Source organism: Phalacrocorax aristotelis, chromosome 15 (genome assembly GCF_949628215.1).
Source record: "Phalacrocorax aristotelis chromosome 15, bGulAri2.1, whole genome shotgun sequence".
In the NCBI taxonomy this organism is placed as follows: Eukaryota; Metazoa; Chordata; class Aves; order Suliformes; family Phalacrocoracidae; genus Phalacrocorax; species Phalacrocorax aristotelis.
The window spans coordinates 10,084,153-10,102,705 of record NC_134290.1 but is presented as its reverse complement, the minus strand read 5'-3'; the positions used below and the strand labels follow the sequence as shown (position 1 = coordinate 10,102,705).

The window sequence follows — 18,553 nt, the reverse complement described above, 5'->3', positions numbered from 1 at the left end:
CGGGGCCGGGGCCGCGCCGCAGCGAGAGGGCGGGGGCGGGGCGGGGCCAGCGCAGAAGCCACGCCCCCCGCCGACCTTGTTCCCGGGACGCGCCGCCGCCGGGCCGGGCCGGGCAGGACCGGGCTGATCCCGCCGCTACCGGTAAGGCCCCGGCCGGGCGGGTCGGGACTCGCTGCTCTTGCGCTGCGAACGGGGGAAGCGTGTGGTTCCCCTCGCCCCAACCCCTTGCCATGGCTGGTTCGGCCCTTCCCGGGCGTCTCCCCCGGGGGGAGGCAGGGATGAGGCTGGGGGCCTTCGGCATTTCCAGCTTTGTAGCTGGGGACACCTTTGCGGGTGGCAGGGAGCTGCGGTGGCCGCCTCCTCTTCCTCCTCTGCCTTCTCCTCCACCGGGCCGGATCCGCGCAGCTTTGCAGCGGATGGCAGCAGCGAGCACCCTGGGAAGCGTGTCCAGCTCCTCCCTGACAACGCTGCTCTGGTTTGCGTCCATCCCTCCTACCCTACCCACCCCATAAATCCCCGTTCTTCCCCAGATCGCAGCCTCGGCCCCGTGTTCCTCCACTTTTTAGCTTTTGATCTCACCTGCTCGACCACCGAGCGGCTCTTAACCAAGGGTGCTGCTTGGCCCGTGCCAAGGGCTGCCCTTTTCCCTGTGGTTTGCTTTTGGGCGGCTGCGGAGGCAGCTGCGGTCACGGAGGATGGAGCATGGCCGGCGTATGGCATCCTTTGTGCTGTGCCTTCCGCACCGTGCTCCGTCATGAGCTGCTTGGCCAGCACAAATCTGAGGATCGGGTACCTCCCTCGTGCCGACGTGCGGCACCTCTGAGCACAGGAGCAGGTGAGCAGCTCGCTTGGTTTAAAGGAAGTTGAGCTTTTTGCCCTCTTCTGTGTCAATTCAGATCCAGCCCCACCATCGCTGCCACCAGCCAGACCCACGGGCAACAGCAAAGGCAGTGTCCTGCCCTGGAGCTTCCCTCTCCCATGGGACGTGGCTGTGGATTTCCAACCCCCTTTTAATTTCCTCATGGGATTTTTGTTGTGTCGCTGAGTTGCACAGCGGGTTTAGTGGATTACCCCAAATTAATATTCAAGGAGGTTGAGGACAGCAAGGCATGACAGGCTGCTGTTCATATAATTTATTACTTTTCTGACGAAGGGAATCTGTTACAAAGCAGAGCTGCTCTCCCTTCTGCATTCATATGGTTTTGACTGAGTGCTCAGTTTCAGCTTTGTTCTGGGAAAGGTGGGGAGGGACTCTCAGATCGCAAATGTTTGACACCTACATTGCCCCGTAGCACAGGACATGTGAGCTGCACAGATCACCCAGCTGCCAGGGACCCCGTGGCCCTGCAGCTGCCGCACCTAGCAGGGATGAAGTTTCCCACTGAGACATGCAGATTTCTGCTGTGGGATTCAGGATGGGTGCAGGCTCCTGGGAGGGAAGTTTGTCTTCATTTGTGCTTCTCATTTTATGAAATATCTTGGAGTGTATGCAGTAGGGGAGGGGAGGAAGGAGTAGATAGCAGTCAGGATGGGCTGGTGGGGAACTGACATGGTTGCCCCCCCATCCTGCTACCCTTTCCCCACCGCCCCCCTGGGGCAAATAACAACTCTGTCCCCTTCTTCTCACTCTGCAACAGAGGCCAACATGACCGCGTCCTCCCCGTGCTAGGGCTGCCCCTCACCACCTCGGTGTCCCCCCAGCTCAGCAGCGAGGATGCGCGCCTGGAAGGCGGTGGCCAGCACGCTGGCACTCAGCGGGGCTGATGTGGTGGTCACCACGCTGCTCTACGCCCACGGCCGGGGCAGCCAGGATGTCCTGCAGGACCTGCGGCACTTCAACATCTTTAACTCGCTGCTCGACATCTGGGGGGGCTGCCTCTACCGCAGCTGCGTGCTGCTGGGGGCTGCCATCGGGGTGGCCACTAACACGGCCTATGGCCCCCGGCGCCTCAGGGCATCAAGGACCTTCATCGCTGTCATCTGCCTCCTCATGGGCATCTACATGATGGTGAAGCTGCTGCTCTACTCGGAGGTGCGGAGGACCATCAGGGACCCCTGGTTCTGGGGGCTCTTTGCCTGGACCTATGTGGCACTGGCAGCCACCTTTGGGCTGTGGCAACTGCTGGCCTGCGTCACCTCCTCTCGCGAGGCACTGGGGCCCAGCTCTGAGTCCCGCGCCGAGGCGGAGGAGAGCTGTGATGGTGCTGCCCCGCAGGACAAGCGAGAGGAGGCGGCGGGTCCCACCATCCATAAGCTGCTGTCCTACACCAAGCCAGATGCCCTCTTCCTGGGCATCGCCTCCTTCTTCCTCCTCGTGGCCGCACTGGGTGAGCAAAGGGACTGGGGGGGACCAGTGTGCACCCATCCTCACCAGGAGGGAAGGAGCCATGGTGGGAGGGCTTGACAGCAACCCAGGATGGCTTTTTTGGGGGTGCTGGGTGGCACGTCCTACACAGGCTGGATAAAAAATGCAATGGGGCGAAAAAAAATTCAATAGGGGATAAACTACACTGGGAAATTAAACATCCCTATGTGCCACTAAGGACTGCGTGTCCTGAGACATCTCATGCAACGGCTGGGTATTTCTGTGGTGGGGATGGGGTTGTCCACGGGCTGTTGCAGTTGGAAATATGGGTCCTGTGCTGATCCCACATGCTAGGGCTGAAACCCCATGTCCTGTGCTTGTCTGGCAGGCGAGACCTTCTTGCCCTACTACACAGGGCTGGCCATCGATGGCATCGTGGTGCAGAAAAGCATGGACCGCTTCTCCACGGCAGTGCTGGTCATGTCACTGCTCGCCATAGGAAGGTAATCGCAAGGGCTGGTTTTCGCCCTGATGAGGAGGAGTCTGGGGTCTTCCCACAGGAGCTTGTGGTGGGCACAGGCTGTCTCACCTATAACCTCTCTGCCAGGTCCCTGCCAGACCCCAGGGATGCACTTTGATTTCTCTGTGCCATCGTGGTGGTGGCAGCCACAAGGCCATTGTGTAGGCCTCTGCGTCCATCTGCTGGCGGTAGGGGAGTAGGAGCAGGCGCAGGGAATGGGCTCCCTGAGGAACACCGTCCTGGCAGCACTGCACCCCCCCCCCAAGCTTGTCACTATCGGGGTTAGGACCAGCTGTCCCTCTGCTGGTAGCACCCAGAGGAGGTGCGGGCTGGATTAGCCATCGCCTCCCAGGGTGGAAAGTGGTACCAGCACAGCATTGCCCAAGCCCTTGGCCCAGGCATCGGGTTGTTTGTGTTGCTGAGGAGCGGGTTTCATGTCCATTGGTCTATAACGTTTCTTATCTGCAATTAGCTCATTTGCCGCAGGTATCCGGGGTGGCGTTTTTACGCTCATATTTGCAAGACTGAACATTCGCCTTCGCAACTGCCTCTTCAGGTCGTTGGTGTCTCAGGAGATGAGTTTCTTTGATGAGAATCGCACAGGTTGGTTCTTGTTTTCCCCAGATTTGCTTTAACCCCTCTATTCCGTCCTGGTAATTTCTTTTCCCCCTGGTTTGCTCTACCAGCACATACCAGATTGGGGGCAGCTAGCGACAGCACCCAAATGCTCATGTTCAGAAGGAGCAGCAGAAAGCTATTCCCTTTCGCGTGCCTCCTGCCATGGGCTTGGGACAGGATTGCCCAGCACCCTGGGGATGTCCCATTGCCACCGATCAGCCTGACATCCAGCATCCCTGAGGCTGACATGTTCATCTCTAGTCATCCCCAAAATACCTGCTTTCCTCCTCCCATCAGTGCTTGCTGGTCGGCTGCTCTCCAGCTCTGCTCTGGGCTTGGGAAACCTCAGATGTGTGAAGCTTGCTGGGCATGCTTGTGGCTTTCCCTGCTTGCCATTCAGTCCTGGTCCGTGCTGCTCTGGTGTGGTCCCAGCCCACTGTAACTTTTCCCACATTTAATTTCTTCTTGGTGATATTTTTAGTTTTGAGGTTGTTGCCATATTTAGCAATCACTGCATGGTGCCCTGGTAGCTGAGGACATCGGAGATATTATCGTAGTGGGATATGGGTAACCCTGAACTAAGGCTTACACAAAAGCATGGGAGTTCAGCTGGACTCAAACATGGGCCTAGTATTTAGGAATTCAGGGTGATGTTTGCTGGCTGTAATGTTCAGTTCCACCAAAGGACACTGCAGGAGTTTCGCCCCTTGGTAGCTAGACCCACGTCCTCAGGGTCACTTGGGGCAGCTCCAGGCTGCAGGGCACACAGTTAAACCCAAACAGCCCTCTCTGAAGCCACCTTACACTCCTCTGCAGGGCATGCTGCGGCTGGTCCTGCCACGACAGCAGGGAAAGGTGCCAGCAGTCCATGGTGAGCTCCTGAAGGGCTCCTGGCATCATTTAGAAATAAACTCGGGGTTGGGTTGACAGCTCTGGAGGTGCATTCGGCAGCCTGGCAAATGCTCCATCCACATACCCGCTGCCTGTCTGCATGCCCACAGGGTGCCCTCTGTTGTAGGGTGCTTCCACAGTCCCCTTTGCTGTCCTGCAGCCATCCTTGGTGACCCAGAGACACAGCTCATGCCTTCAGATGCATTTCGTGTCCCTCATGCATGCAGCAATTTACACTCCTCTGTTTTGCTTCACATCCACAGTAGTGGAGAGTCACCCCTCTTCCATGCCACCCTCCAGAGCCCCAGTGAGTGTTGGGTTGAATGGGGCGCTCCGTCTGGCCCCTCCCATGAGACACGGAACATAGCTAGGCAGTGACCTGCTGTGGTGACATGTCCCCGCTCTTCCCTTCCCCAACCCCTTGTTGCTGCAGGGGACGTCATCTCACGCCTGACATCGGACACAACCATTGTGAGCGACCTGGTCTCACAGAACATCAACATCTTTCTGCGCAACGTGGTAAAGGCAACAGGGGTGATCTTCTTCATGTTCAGCCTCTCCTGGAAGCTCTCGCTTGTCACCTTCATGGGCTTCCCCATCATCATGCTGGTGTCTGATGTCTATGGGAAGTACTACAAGGTAGGCAGGAGAAGGTGGCAAGGCCATGGTGTGCCACAACAGTGGGCTGTTCCCCTCATGAAGCCATCGTGGAGATTGTGGGTGGCCTTGGAGCCCGTGGGGCTGATGCTTGGGTGCTTTGCTGTCAGCAGTGGGGGCAGGAAAGCAGCATAAAACCTATATGGGTGGACAAGCATAGCTTCAGCTCTTAACTTGTTTCATACTCAGTAGTGGAAGCATCTCAGGTCTGACAGGAGAGGTAGTTTCGTTGTGCGATGTCACTTAGGCACTGGCCTGTTCTCATGCAATCTTTCCTCTCCTCTCCCTTTGGAGTGACTTGGGTGGGGGTTAAACCCAGTGCTGAGCTCCTTCCCTCTGCCTGGGGCTAGTGTGGGCCAAGGGCCATTCCCTGTGGCTAATACCGTGTCCCATGGACCATGTGAGTCCTGAACTGCTGCTCCCTGTGTCTGTTACTGTAGCTTTCCACTGTGCTGGGGACATGGTGTGCATGGGTGCTGCCTCCCCCAGGCAAGGCTCCTCCTGTGGGTCGGGTCAGGCACTCATGGGAGGAGTGGAGCTGCCCTTGGTCTCCAGACCTGTCCCTGACTTGGAAGCTCCTGGAAGGGCTCCTGGATTAGGCTGACCCTCTCCCATCAGGGCACCAGGAGTGGCAGCTCTGCCACAGGCTTCCCAAGTGGCCCTGGGCACAGCACTTTACCTCCTGCAGCCCAGGTCCCTCTGCGGGGACAGCACGACAAATCCATTCCCCTCCTGGCACAGTGCCCCAGGCTGTCCTGAGGTGTGGGATATATCCCAGTGCTCAGTCTTGTTGCCCATGGCCTTGGAAAATGTCACCATGCCTTCTTTTCCTGAGCCCAGCAGAGCCCAGGGCATGCAGGGAGAGGTGCCACAGCCAGCCCGGCATCTGCTGAGCCCCCTCTGCCTCTCCCTGCTCCCCACAGAAGCTCTCCAAGGATGTGCAGAATGCCCTGGCCAAGGCGAACAACACTGCTGAGGAGACCATCTCCGCCATGAAGACTGTCCGCAGTTTTGCCAACGAGGAGGCGGAGGCAAATGTGTACTGGCAGAAGCTGCAGCAGGTGTACAAACTCAACAAGCGGGAGGCCATGGCTTACACCTACTACGTCTGGTCCAGTGGGGTAGGTGGACGGTGCCGGGGCTTCCCAGTGTGGGGCTGGGGACAGGCAGGGGATGTTGCTTTGGATCCCAAAACACATGTGGCACGATGTACGTGCATCTCCTTTGCTTTCAGGGAGCTTTTTGGGGCAAGCCCAGCCTTGATGTCCACTGCCTGTAACCCCCTGTCTCTTAATTACTATTTTTTTTTCACTCATCAAAAAATGTATTCCATTCCCCCTTAGGGCAGCACTGCATCATGCTACTGAAAGGTCTGTTTTCTCTTGCAAATAAGAATATAATTGATAACTGCTCAAGGTCGTGGAAAACCCTGTGTTTCTGTGTTGCTGCATTGCGTGTCTGTGCCAGCTCATCTCTGGGGCTCCGGCTGGGAAACAGCCGTGGCGTTGGTTGAGCTTCTGCTCCGTAATGGAGATTTTCTGCGTGTGGGTGGTAGCAGGGGGAGGCTGCTGGGGTTTGGGTTTGGTGTTTTTTGGGTTTTTGGTTTTGTTTTGTTTTTTTTTTTTTGCAAAGTCCTTTTTGATCATTCAGGACCAGACGGTTTGGGACTTCTCCTGCATCGGCTGATAACTAAGACTGTGCAAAACCCTCATGTGAGGCTGCCCTTATCTCAGCACATTCAAGGATCTAAGCAGGCTCTGGTGAAAGGTTTGCAAGTTATGAGGCCCTCATGCAGCCATGGGCGGCTTTATGGCTTCCCAAATTTGGAAGCAAAATCGAAGCATTTGTAGCATTGTTTCTGGGCTCCCAGGTGAAGCCAGAGCGTGAACTGGGTCAGCAGAGATCCTGTTGAGTCAAAGAAAGTAAAAACCCTCAAAAACTGCTCCTGCAGGGCTCACAGAGAATGAAGCCATTGGATTTAGCACAGCCCTGGTAGAGTCATTCTCAGAGGGAATGCAGGATCTTAAGGTCAGATCGTGGCAGAGCAATAGAGGAGTTTTTTTTCCCCAGTATTTTTGTCTGTGTGAATTTACAGCCTGTTCTGCAGATGCCGCACAGAGCACCAGGGCATCACTGCTTTTCTGAGCATGCAGGCAGCGTGGAGCAAAACTGGCTGAATAAAGGCAGGGGCTGGTATTTGTCATATCAGAGCTGATCTGTCTCCTTTCTAGAGTAGGTGGTACCAGCACACACCCCCCCGGATTTCAGGCAAGAGTTGAGGTTGTGCTTCAGGGACTTGTACATGCAAGGAGGATTTTTTTGCATTAACTCTTGGTTTGATTTTGTGTTCTAAATTAAAATGTGTCACACTCATATAGCAGAAGGTTTATTTTAGTGGTAAGGTGACTGCATGTGTTGAATAATTTGAGTGTAGGTTATTACACTTGAGAGCATTAGTCCAAGAGGGAAGTTCATGCGACAGTGTTATTTCAGATCAGTTCTCCCTCCTTGGCTGTTGCCTCTTTGGACTTCTGTTTTGTTGAAAGATCTCAGTCCAGCCCCTTAAATCAGCCCATGTACTTGAGTCATTTTTCCCTTCTCATATCCATGCTCGCTGCTAGGGCTGTGAGCTGTATGCTGTCAGGGCTGCTCAGTTCAGGGCTCCAAGAATAAATGTCAGCACGTGTATTGTGGACTGTTGTATGAGTAATTACAAATGCACTAAAATGCAGTTGTCCTTGTTGATTTTGGGGTATTTTCTTGCTTTCAGCTGACCCTCCTAGTGGTCCAGGTCAGCATCCTTTACTACGGTGGGCACCTTGTGATCTCAGGGCAAATGACAAGTGGAAATCTGATATCCTTCATCATTTATGAGTTTGTCTTAGGAGACTGCATGGAGGTGAGTCGGTTTTATCCCTCTGAGCTACCCTGTATCAAGATATTTGTCTTCTAGCAGGTCCCGGGGTAGATGCAGGGCTAGATCCAGTGTTGACTCCCTGCGACGCATTTCCTTGGCACTGTAGCTTTGCCCACCCGTGGGCTGATTCTCCCCTCTACTCCCCACTCCCCTCCTGCTGTGGCCTCGCAACCTGAACACACCCAAAGCAGCTCCTCCCAATAAGGCAACTGGGACCAAAGGGGTCAGGCTGGCCCCACTAAAGGGCAGAGTCCTGGCTGCCTGCCAAGCACATTTCCTGGTGTGAAGGATGCAGGGATTTCAAAGCTGCCTGTTAAATTTCAGGCTTCATTAAAAACTTAATTATATTACTTTTTTTTCCCCCTGTCACTGGAACAGGCTGCAAGCTGCTGCATTGGCAGCACATTAGCAAGATGGGATTGTGGGTGGGATGGTAGAGCCTGCCCAGGGCTGCCTTCCCCTTGCAAAGGCATAAGCTTGGCTAATCAAGGCAGAAATGATCAAGTCGAGGTTTCCTCACAGCCAAGCATGGTTTTGATGGCGCTTCAGCCTTTGTGCAGCGGCAGAGCAGAGCTGGAGGCAGTGTGCCCAGTTCTCACCATCTGTTTGGATGACTGCAGGCTCTCATGGTGTTTCCAGGCTGGTGTGGGTTTGGTTTGGGGTTTTGGGGTTTTTCCCCTCCTGATGGGGAGGGCAGTTGTAGTACAAGCTGTTCTGCAGCTCTGGGTTTAATACTGAAAAAAACCAATATGACGGGGGTTTATTCCAGCAAAGCTGGTGTTAGCATGCAGCAATTGTAGCTGGAAAAGCACAGTGGTAAATCCACTAGGACCGTATCCCAGCAGGGAACACCTGTATCAACTGTCAAATGGTTGTCTAGAAAAGTCTAGCCTGAAACTGCTCTGCATTTGCACATGCACTACGGAGCGAGCCACCTGCCCTCAGGAGCTGGTGCGATGCACTGCCATACGTGGACTCTGTTCAGCCATTGGGTTGGGGAGCTGCTGGTCTTGAGCAAAGAGAGATAGGTGAGGATTCTGGTGGAAGTTTGGGTCATATCATCGTCTTTTCCCAATCCGTCTGTTTCCTTCTTCTGTTCCCCTCTGGGTCTACCCATGCACAAACACCTTTAGATGCCCTTTCCCTGGATACATCCATATGTCCCCTCTGTACACTGCATAGGGGGAAAAGCTTTCGTTTTCTGTGTCTGATGACTGTAGTTAATATCAGATGATAGGCTTGGGAATGCTTCAATTGTTCTCCTTAAAAGTCACACCAATTGCCTTTTCTACTGCATGGGAGGGTCTCACCATTGCCTCTTCCCTTCCAGTCCGTTGGGTCCGTCTACAGCGGCCTGATGCAGGGAGTGGGAGCTGCTGAGAAGGTTTTCGAGTTCATCGACCGCAAGCCAACGATGGTGAACGATGGGTCCCTGGCCCCAGACCATGTGGACGGGAAGGTGGAGTTCAGAAACGTGACATTCTCCTACCGCACTCGCTCTGCCACACAGGTCCTCCAGGTGAGCCCTGCGGGTGCAGAGCACTCCCTCCCATGAGGCATCATGTGCTGCTTCTCCACTGCAGCAATAACAGATCCCCAGCCCGCAGGAAATGTCAGCTGCCCTTTTGGAGATATGTAAAGGCAGGCTTGATAGCATGCTGGAAAATAGATTATAAAGAACAGCGGGTGTTTAGGACCAGCCTTCCTTACAAGAAATGAGATTTATTAATAAAAGCCTTGTTGCCCGCTCAGGCATTGAACATGTCAGCGTAGTACAGGGCTTTGTGCCAAGCTGTCTCAGACTGTTTCCATGGGAGAGGGGCTGGGGTCATGGGGAAGGGGGAGGCAGCAAAGAGGTTAGTTTGCTTTGCAGTTTTCAGAGGTCCTGCTACATCAGCAGGCAAATTTGAAGCGATTTTGGAGGCTTCTTGCTTCCTCAGAGCCAGGAGAGATGGCTGGTGTGGCATATCACCAAGGTAGAGGGTCACCATATGTGGATTTTGGCTACCTTTCTTGCATAGTGCCTAGTTACTGCCCCAGGACCCTGGGAAAAACCAGGACCTGAGCATGTTCTCCTGGCCATGTTACAGAACGTGTCCTTCACCCTGCACCCCGGCAAAGTGACAGCGCTGGTGGGTCCTTCAGGGAGTGGGAAGAGCTCCTGTGTCAACATCCTGGAGAACTTCTACCCTCTGCAAGATGGGCAGGTGCTGCTGGACGGGCTTCCCATTAACATGTACGATCACAAGTACCTGCACTCAGTGGTACGAGCGACTGATATGTGTATTCTAGCTATCACCTGCCATGATCAAAGGGGATGGATGGTAGCATTGCATGTTGCTTTGATTTCCGTTTGGATTTGGATTTGATCTGTTAACTTCAGAAATGTCCATAAAGCTGGAGGCTGGAGGTGGTCCAGGAAATGAATTCAGATAATTTGTGGGGGCGGAAGGGAAAGGGTTGGAGAGTGGTTTCATGAGGAGGGGGAAGTCTTCCAAAAACAGAACAAGAAACATGTTTTGTTTTGTATTTTTTGGCCAAAGCAGTAGAAATATGTTTTTGGTTGTTGGATTAATTATTGTCTAAATTGGTTTTGGAAAAGAAGTGTTTTGCACTCCTCCAGCACTTTCTACCATAGAATCTTAAAGTAATTTTCAGCTAATGGGGAGTTAAACCTCTCGGGATCCTGGCAGCAGCTGGAGCATCGAAGGGGCTGGGTGGTTTGCCCAGTAGAGGGGTCCAGGCCCCTCAGTGCTCATCTGTGTGTCAGCACAGATCAGCCTTCATCTCCTCTGCAAGTAACTGCCTCCTTTGTTTGCCCCCAGAGCAAGTGGCCTCACCAGTCAGCAGGAGAACCTGAAAACAATTGATCAGAGACAGGCTGGAAAGCCGAAGTCAGTGTGACTCATTTACATTCTCTGCCCATACTGAGCGAAAATTAAAAGACAAGCAAGTCTTTCAGTTTAGAAAGCCTGGTGTGGTGTTAGGAGTATGAGGAAAAGTCAATCAAAATATGACCATGTCCTGCTGGCTCTCTTCACGCCCAGTTCTGAGCAATAATTTGGAGGGTTCAATTTATTTCAATATTGAGTGTTTGACAAAGCAGGCGAATCCAGACAAAGCAGAATGCGAGAGTGAGCAGCAATGGCTGTAAGGTAGAACAGGGAGGCTGTTGCTAAGCAATTAAGGAATTGCAGCAGCTATGTCCGTAACTTGCTAATTTTGGATTAAAAGATGCAGGAGGGCTCATTCACATGGCCCAAGCGTGATTACTGGCCTTGAACGGAAAATCAGCAAGGCCCTGGGAGAGGATCTCTCCAGCCTGCCTTGTCCCAACAACTGTTTTCCCATACTGGGAAAAGCAAACAGTGATGGGAATGACGGGTCTGGAGCAAAACTGCAGCAGCGTCTTGGAGGTGGAAGCCTGTCCCAGACGCCAATGTACCAGCATTGCACTGGTTTTCCTTCCTGTGAAACGGCTCCCCAGAAGATGATGCAAACTGGGCTTGGGCTGCTGCTGGGCACCCTGTCATTAGCATCCTTAATGGAAGCTCACGTTGAGGCACTTCTATATCTTGGTTTAATGGTGAGGCTCTGCCTGCTTGAGTTCTTACCCAGCAGGAACAAATGCTGATGATCTGAGACACTGGCCAGTGTGCCTCTGCTCCCAACCCCCTGCTCTTCCCTTCCTTTGTGCAGATCTCCCTGGTGAGCCAAGAGCCAGTGCTGTTTGCCCGCTCCATTGCAGATAATATTTCTTACGGTTTAACTTCAGCCTCCTTCGAGTCAGTTGTTCAGGCTGCCCAGAAGGCCAACGCGCACGCCTTCATCACGGAGCTACAAGATGGCTACCACACAGGTACCAAAATTGCTCTGTTTGCACTTGAAAGCATTTTGTGCCTAGGGAAGGCAGAACCTCTCCCCTCGGGTAGGAAGTTGGGCAGGTAGTGATGGACATGAATCCATGGCAGCTCAGAGGCACTGTAGAGGTGGTTACACTAAGAGGTGCCGCACCCTGGCTGCCTTTTGGGGTGACTGAGCTGTCACAGGATTTCTGAGCCCATCCCAGGAGAGCATTTCTGCCACTGCTCTGTGGCAGTTGGGTCAGCATCCCCCATCCCATCCTGACCCATCTGGCTCCCGGTGCCTGGCAGTGTTATGGAGACATGGCACTGGCAGCCTCACTGTTTTTCAGTGCAGTGAGCACGAGAAAAGCCCAGAACCCAAGCAGTTAGCTGTGTACCACCCCATGTGCATAGGCAGAAAATAAACCTGCGATAAATCCATAGTAATAAAAGCTGATGTGTTTGTGACAGTGGGACTTTGTGACGAGGAAGGTCAGACTGATGATGGTTCGTGTGTATGGGAGCCAGCAGCAAGGTCTCAGTTTCCCCTCACTGCTGCCTTGGTTGCACACCCTCCAGAGCCCAACGTGCAGGGAGAGATGGCAGCGACGCAGCTGCATGGGCCAGGGCAGGAGTGGGGCTCGGAGTTTGGATTATCTCCCAGGCTCAGGGACTTCACTGCGTTGTTTCCATGAGCATCAGTGCTTCAGACCTTCAGACAACAGTGGACAACTTCCTGCTGGAGGGAAGGACTGCAGCCTTGGGGATGTTTAAATTATTTAAACTGCTCTGCCAAGTGAGCAGGAGCAGAAGCATTTCACCTGGTCTTTGCTTCCAACCATGTCACCATCCTGATGCTGCTGGCTGGGAGCTGAACTTGATGGCAGCTCTTGATTTTATTTTGACCCTTTCCTCTCTCTCCACCCAACAGAAGCAGGTGAAAAAGGAGCCCAGCTGTCAGGTGGCCAGAAGCAAAGAGTGGCAATTGCCAGGGCCTTGATCCGAACCCCTCCCATCCTAATCCTGGATGAAGCCACAAGTGCACTGGATGCAGAGAGCGAACATGCGGTGAGTAGGTGACTCAGGGTTTTAGGCCAAAGAGGCAATCTGGGTTTGGAGGGGAGACTGGTAGCTCCAATTTCCAGTCTGTGGACAAGCTTGGTCTTGACATGGTGCAATCAGAGGTTTGGGTAAGATGCTAATTCCTGAGCAGTAATTTGCTTCCAACACTGCTGTAGCCACCAAGAAGGGAATAATCCTGTGCTCACAGCTGCCTCATAAACATGATGAGATAGGGATCTCTGCTGATTTTTGAAGTGTGAAAAGCGTTAATTGGCATACAGCAGCACTGTGCAGCCTTTTAGGACAGGATATGGATGAAGACCCTAAAAAACAGTACTTCAGTAGGACTGCCCAAGCTAAAATCCCAGCTGAGGCACCAAAGAAGCCACGCTGGCAGGAAAGGCCCTGAGCCTCTGTGAATTGAGCTGGGTTTATCTGCCTGGGATATGATAACCAAACAGCTCTACCAGTAGCAGTTTGGCCTCGCTGGTTTAATGACATGAAGGAAAGCTAGTTCAAGGTTGAGGTGCTGAGGACATGTCTCCCAGTCCCGGAGGATGAGCACTGCTGGCCCACAGTGTGAGGCAGTGTGAGCATCTGACCTTGGAGCAGCTCGTGGACTTGCAGGTCCTCAGCCACATGTGTGGTATCTGATGCCAGCCAGGGGCTGGTTTTGTCTAGCCAAGGGTGTCTATGCGACCTGGCGGCCATCTGCCTGCCTTTAGACCTTAGTGCCATTGTCTGTCTCTCGGCTAGAAAATAACTTGCTCTTGCTTTGCCTTGAAACACCCAGGAAAGAGCCCTGCATTTCTGAGCAGCTGCATTTACCAGGTGTTGGCTTCCTGCAGTCCATACCAACACCATGTGGCCTCCAAATTTGGGGCCCAGCCCTAGCAAGAACCCAGGTAGCAGGATCAGACCTGGCAGTGCATGTGTGTGTGCTGCACCTGTGGGCTGGCTGGGCTGAGACAGTCTTTTGGGCTGCACAGTGAGATCCAGGAGCTGGGCTGGACACGCTGGTGCTGGTACTGCTACAGGGTGTCTTATGTCCCCCATGTAGCCAGAGGAGAGCAAACCTCCCATCCTGAGGTTTCTTAACACAGACCACAAAGCTGCTGTTCTTCCTTCCAAAGTGGAGCCAGTGACGCTCAGGCATTAATGTCTTTTCCTCCTGCGCAGATTCAGCAGGCGATTTATGGCGACTTGCAGAACCACACGGTGCTTGTCATAGCTCACAGGCTGAGCACTGTCGAGAAAGCACACAACATCATTGTGCTGGACAAGGGCCGCGTGGTGCAGCAGGGCTCGCACAAGGAGCTGATGGAAGAAGGAGGCCTTTATTCCAAGCTGGTGCAGAGACAGATCCTGGGGCTGGAGGGGGGCGGCACAGACAGTCGCCAACCCGCAGTCCGGGGGGATTCAACAAAGGCGCCTGGCGGGCTGGAGGAAGAGTTCAGGATAGACCATTCCCTGCCGGCCGTGGCACAGGACGATTACAACACAGTTCACAAGTGAGAGCGGCGAGGGCCAGCGCTTGAGACGCTTGCTGGGACGCTGAGACAGGAGGCAGCTTGCCAACGGGCTTGCGCGCTGCAGAACGACACCCGTTTGCTCACCCCGCGCACGTCACACACCTGTGCACACACAAACACACACTATAGAGCTTCCTGCATTATGGTCCAGCAGGCAGATGCTGGCTGGTCAAACAGGGAAACAGATTTATTCAAGGGAGTTGGGTCCTTAGCAATTCCCAGTGTTTCTACTGGGTTTCTTTTCTTACTACCAGTAATTCCTCTTGACTGGGACTTTTCTCCCATTGATATGCATGTGTAACTGCTACTAACTGTAATGGATGTTAAATGCATGCGTGGAGGGGAAGATTGAAAACCCCTTCAGGAATTTCAGGGGGTGGCTTTTGTGGCTGGATAGAAAAACAGTGACTGTAAAACAAGGTCCTGCTCCTGCTATCAATCTATGGGGCCAATCCAAAGTCTGCTGAAGTCTGTAGGGAGCTCTCTCCAGCTTCGGTGAAAATTGGATCGCTCCCATGGGCTGAATGCGGGAGAGTTTTGCACTGAGTGCCTGCAGGCTCAGGCTCACAACCATTGCTGCTGAGCTTGTATCATGGAATAACCATCCTTGCTGGAACGAGCCAGGGGACAGGGAGGCAGATGTTACTTTCAGATTTGCTCTTGGTGCTTGGTGGGTGTTTGTTTTTAAGGATGAAAAGTTTTATCATAATTGGTTTGGGTTTTGTTTGTTTTTTTTAATATATTTGTGTGCACTGTGCAATGTCTGTCTGGCTCCAGCATCCACTGAAAGTTGGTCTATTATTTCGGATTTTTTTAAACTCATAACCCCGGTGCTGGTTTGGGAAAAAAACAAACAAACAAAAAAACACACTACTAAAGATGGGCATAAAACAATAAAAGACAGCACTTTATAAATCCCACCAAGGCTTTGTTCAGCTTCAGGCCATGCTAGTGACTTCACTGCATGGGAAATACATACAGTCACTTTCCTTGAAGTCTGACTTCAGCTGCCTGAACTTTACAATGTGTTTTATTTGAATATTATTTATTAAATATTAGTATGAGGGATAGAAAGAAATATGTTGCTTCTAGCCCTGCTGGGTAATGGCTCTGGCTTAGTAGTGTTATCCTTCCATAGATGGGTGAAGAAACATATGCAGCCAGGCAGGTGCTATTGAAAAAATAGCATTTATATGAGGAAGATTGACTTCAGACTGTGCATAGTTAAGAAATTATCTCAAGCACTTTAGCTGTCATATTTTCCAATATTTGAATGTTGCTGTGTTTTACTTTTCGGCATTTTTGCATTTTTGTTGTTGGCAATGTTTTGGGTTTTTTCTTGTTTTAAAAACTCTTTAGTGTCCTTGAGGAGGGATGCTCAAAAAATAAAATACTACCTCTGCCACTCAACATCGAGGCAATCTAGTGGGGGTGTTTTTTTGCATTCATGGTTTTTAAGGTAATGTTCACCTGAGATGATGGCTGAGTACAGCTGCACCCTGCACATGTTCTGGCTCCTTTGTGGGAAATGACAAGAAGAACCCATGGAGAATTAGGTATGTAAAAGACTTCAGCGTCTGATAATGGCTGTGAGCCACAGCAGTAGGTATAACCTGTTTAAGAACTTGTTTTCATCCTGAAATCCATCTGGTAGTCAGTCTCACACGAAAGGCAGGCAGTCTAACCCATTCTGAAAGCACAGTGCTTCGTGACTGGACTCTTTTCAGCTGCTTGCTCTTGTGATGTGATAAAAATCTGTGCCTCAGAAGAATAAGAGCTTTCTTTGTCTTACCTTTCTCCACTAAGGAAACCTCTGTCATGCTCTGAACTCCTCAGTTCACCACTTCAGTAAATGGCCAGTACATTCCTGCTTGATGAAAATTTGCGCTGTGGGTATGAAAAGGTTGAGGGTTCCACCCAGCACTGTCGGGCAGGTGATTAATTCTGCATTTTTATCAGTACCCGTGCGCAGAATGTGGCCAGTGGTTCATAAAAGTGGACTTAATTTCTGCTTAATTGAAAAATGGGGTTACCGGGAAACTAGGGAAACCAACTCACCCTGGGAAGTGCTGGTAGGACGATGCTTGTTAGTACAAGAGATGCCAGGAAAAAGAATTTGATCGTATCACATGTGTCCCTCCCAGGCAGTGCTGCAAAAAGGGGAATTGGAGAATACAATTGGTTTAGTTTTATTGCGAAGACTACAGTGAATTGCAGGAGGGGAGCCCTGCTTCCCAAGCCTCTTGTGATGATAATCTCCGCATTGTACTCCCAGGTCAGGTCCAAACAGCTTCAACTGAAATGGCACATCGGCAACAGCAGGTTGTCTCTGCTGGTGGCACCAGTCCAAGCTGATAACAGGGCCTGACTTTGTTCAGTGCCACAGGTGCTGAATTCTCTCTTTTGCATCCAGGTAACTCAAGGCTACTTTTCCACTCATTGGTACATCTTGTGGCTTGAACAAGTCCTTTCATTGTGCTGTTGGTGTGTGACAAGTGGATCTGCCTGTATGCTAAAGCCATGACAGTTTTCTTACCGCCTGGAAGTCTGGTGGCAGCTCCATACGCTACCAGGGATCCAGCAATATTCGTCTAACGCAGACATTTCTGATGGACCAGCACAAACCTTGTGACTGTACAGAAAATCCTGCTTTTCAAAATAATTCCAACTATGACTTCTTTTTGAAGAGAAAACTGAGGTCAGAGATGCCCGTTAGCCAACCTAAGCCCAGCAATAAAGATGAGCTTAACCCAGTGCAGCAGTGGGAATCGCTCCAGTGCTGGAATACAAACTGACCTCTGGAGCTAACTCATCCCTTGGGCCTCGCTTCCTGTGGGCAGACTGGTTTTCGGGCTATTCTCCTGGAAACAAGGCCACTGTTCCCTCTGAAAACCCGGAACTGTAGTATTTTGTGGTTGCGGGTTTGTCCAGAGTTGACATTTACATGGGAACATGAACAAGATATGTTCAGGAGTGGCTCAATTACAGCCATGCAGATAAAAAGTTTCTTCTCAAAAGGAAGAGTCTTCTCTGCAGGAAACTCAGCTGGGTTTATCTGAAACCTTAACTTGGGGGGCACAGCTTGAAGACTGTCATGGCAGAGTTGGAAGCAATTAGGCATTTGAAAGCACAATTGATTACAAAGGTTGACTATATTCCACAGCAGGTTGTTTTCCTCACTATTAATAAGCTCTAACTGTTCCCTGTAATAGGTATAACCACAGGGTTCTCCAGTGTTTAAATCAAAACTATCCAAGATGATGTTCGAGAGGAGATCCTATAGTCCTAGTGATTCCCCAAGGACATGTATTTACTTACCCCTGTACCTTTGCGCAGACAAGGTATGTGGCTGACAGACCCAGTAAATGAGAACACAGTGTAATGGAGAAAACACAGCTGTGTTTATTCCAACAACTTGTCTCCCCGTGCACCAACTTCTGCCTCAGTAAGCACCTGTGTGTGTTTCAGTGGCTGTGCTTTCTAGGCTTCCAGCAGGTCTGGAAATACCGCAAGCAAATAAACAGAGTGCTTCTAGCTCAGGTTCAGAGATGAGTCTCAGTCTGGGGAGGAAAAACAGTATCTGCCTTTTCTACTCTAGCTTCACTGTGAGCTTAAGGCAAAGAAAGTACTTGTGGGTATATAAAGCTGCTTCTCTTCTCATGCCTGTGGCTTCCTGAAAGAAAGAAGTACAAACAATTCTTGCTCTCCTAAACAGCAGGACCACTGTTTTCTCTCAAACAGGACCACTGGATTCTCTCCCAGGATTTTGAATATGCAGGTCGTTTTCATGTGTGAAGGAATCTAGATTATGAAATCCAAACAGAAGTATGGACTGTGATTAATATATAGAAGGAAATTAAATTGCAAATGAGCCTGAAAACTTATCTGTCCATTGAGCAACCAGACTAATAAGGGTTAAAAAAACGCCAAAGATTAGACTTGCAAATTCAGTCTCTAAGTAACCAACCAGTTTTTCCAGGGAAAGAAAAGAAGTTGTTGTGAAGGTGACTTGCAAAATATGTCTAAATCTAATAAATATGCATGGCTACAGTGCTACTGACTGTAAAAGGATATGAGGTGACAGAAGGAAATCCAGGATAGAGTTTAAAAAGAAAAAAAAATCTAACATCTAATTTAAACTAGGCTGGATGCCAGTTCTCCCCAAGACTGAAGCCTGACTCCTTATGCACCATGACATGGCTTCCA

At 51.4% G+C, this 18,553-nt stretch overlaps 1 protein-coding gene across 3 annotated transcripts; it reads left to right on the top strand.

Annotated features, from left to right (window-relative positions):
- Nucleotides 1–63: 63 nt before the first annotated feature.
- On the top strand, nucleotides 64–15,757 carry ABCB9 (ATP binding cassette subfamily B member 9). 3 transcript variants are annotated; one of them, XM_075110586.1, is made up of 12 exons: nucleotides 64–141; nucleotides 1,638–2,327; nucleotides 2,694–2,808; nucleotides 3,298–3,428; nucleotides 4,768–4,973; nucleotides 5,915–6,112; nucleotides 7,762–7,890; nucleotides 9,239–9,427; nucleotides 9,999–10,172; nucleotides 11,608–11,767; nucleotides 12,685–12,821; nucleotides 13,995–15,757. In XM_075110586.1, exons 2-12 carry the CDS (start codon nucleotides 1,715–1,717, stop codon nucleotides 14,328–14,330), a joined length of 2,388 nt encoding a protein of 795 aa, XP_074966687.1. In that variant the 5' UTR covers nucleotides 64–141; nucleotides 1,638–1,714; the 3' UTR covers nucleotides 14,331–15,757. The 3 variants fall into 3 exon arrangements, with proteins under 3 accessions (XP_074966687.1, XP_074966688.1, XP_074966689.1); XM_075110587.1 differs by lacking the exon at nucleotides 64–141 and adding an exon at nucleotides 698–835; XM_075110588.1 differs by lacking the exon at nucleotides 64–141 and having other exon boundaries at nucleotides 1,580–2,327.
- The last annotated feature ends 2,796 nt before the right edge of the window (nucleotides 15,758–18,553 follow it).

What these genes read in the sequence shown, in the direction of transcription:
- ABCB9 (XM_075110586.1), top strand. Translation starts at nt 1,715, where the DNA reads ATGCGCGCCTGGAAGGCGGTGGCCAGCACGCTGGCACTCAGCGGGGCT. An exon ending in TCTATGGGAAGTACTACAAG is followed by an intron (nt 4,974 to 5,914) that starts GTAGGCAGGAGA and finishes TGCTCCCCACAG; the next exon opens with AAGCTCTCCAAGGATGTGCA. An exon ending in CTGCCACACAGGTCCTCCAG is followed by an intron (nt 9,428 to 9,998) that starts GTGAGCCCTGCG and finishes GCCATGTTACAG; the next exon opens with AACGTGTCCTTCACCCTGCA.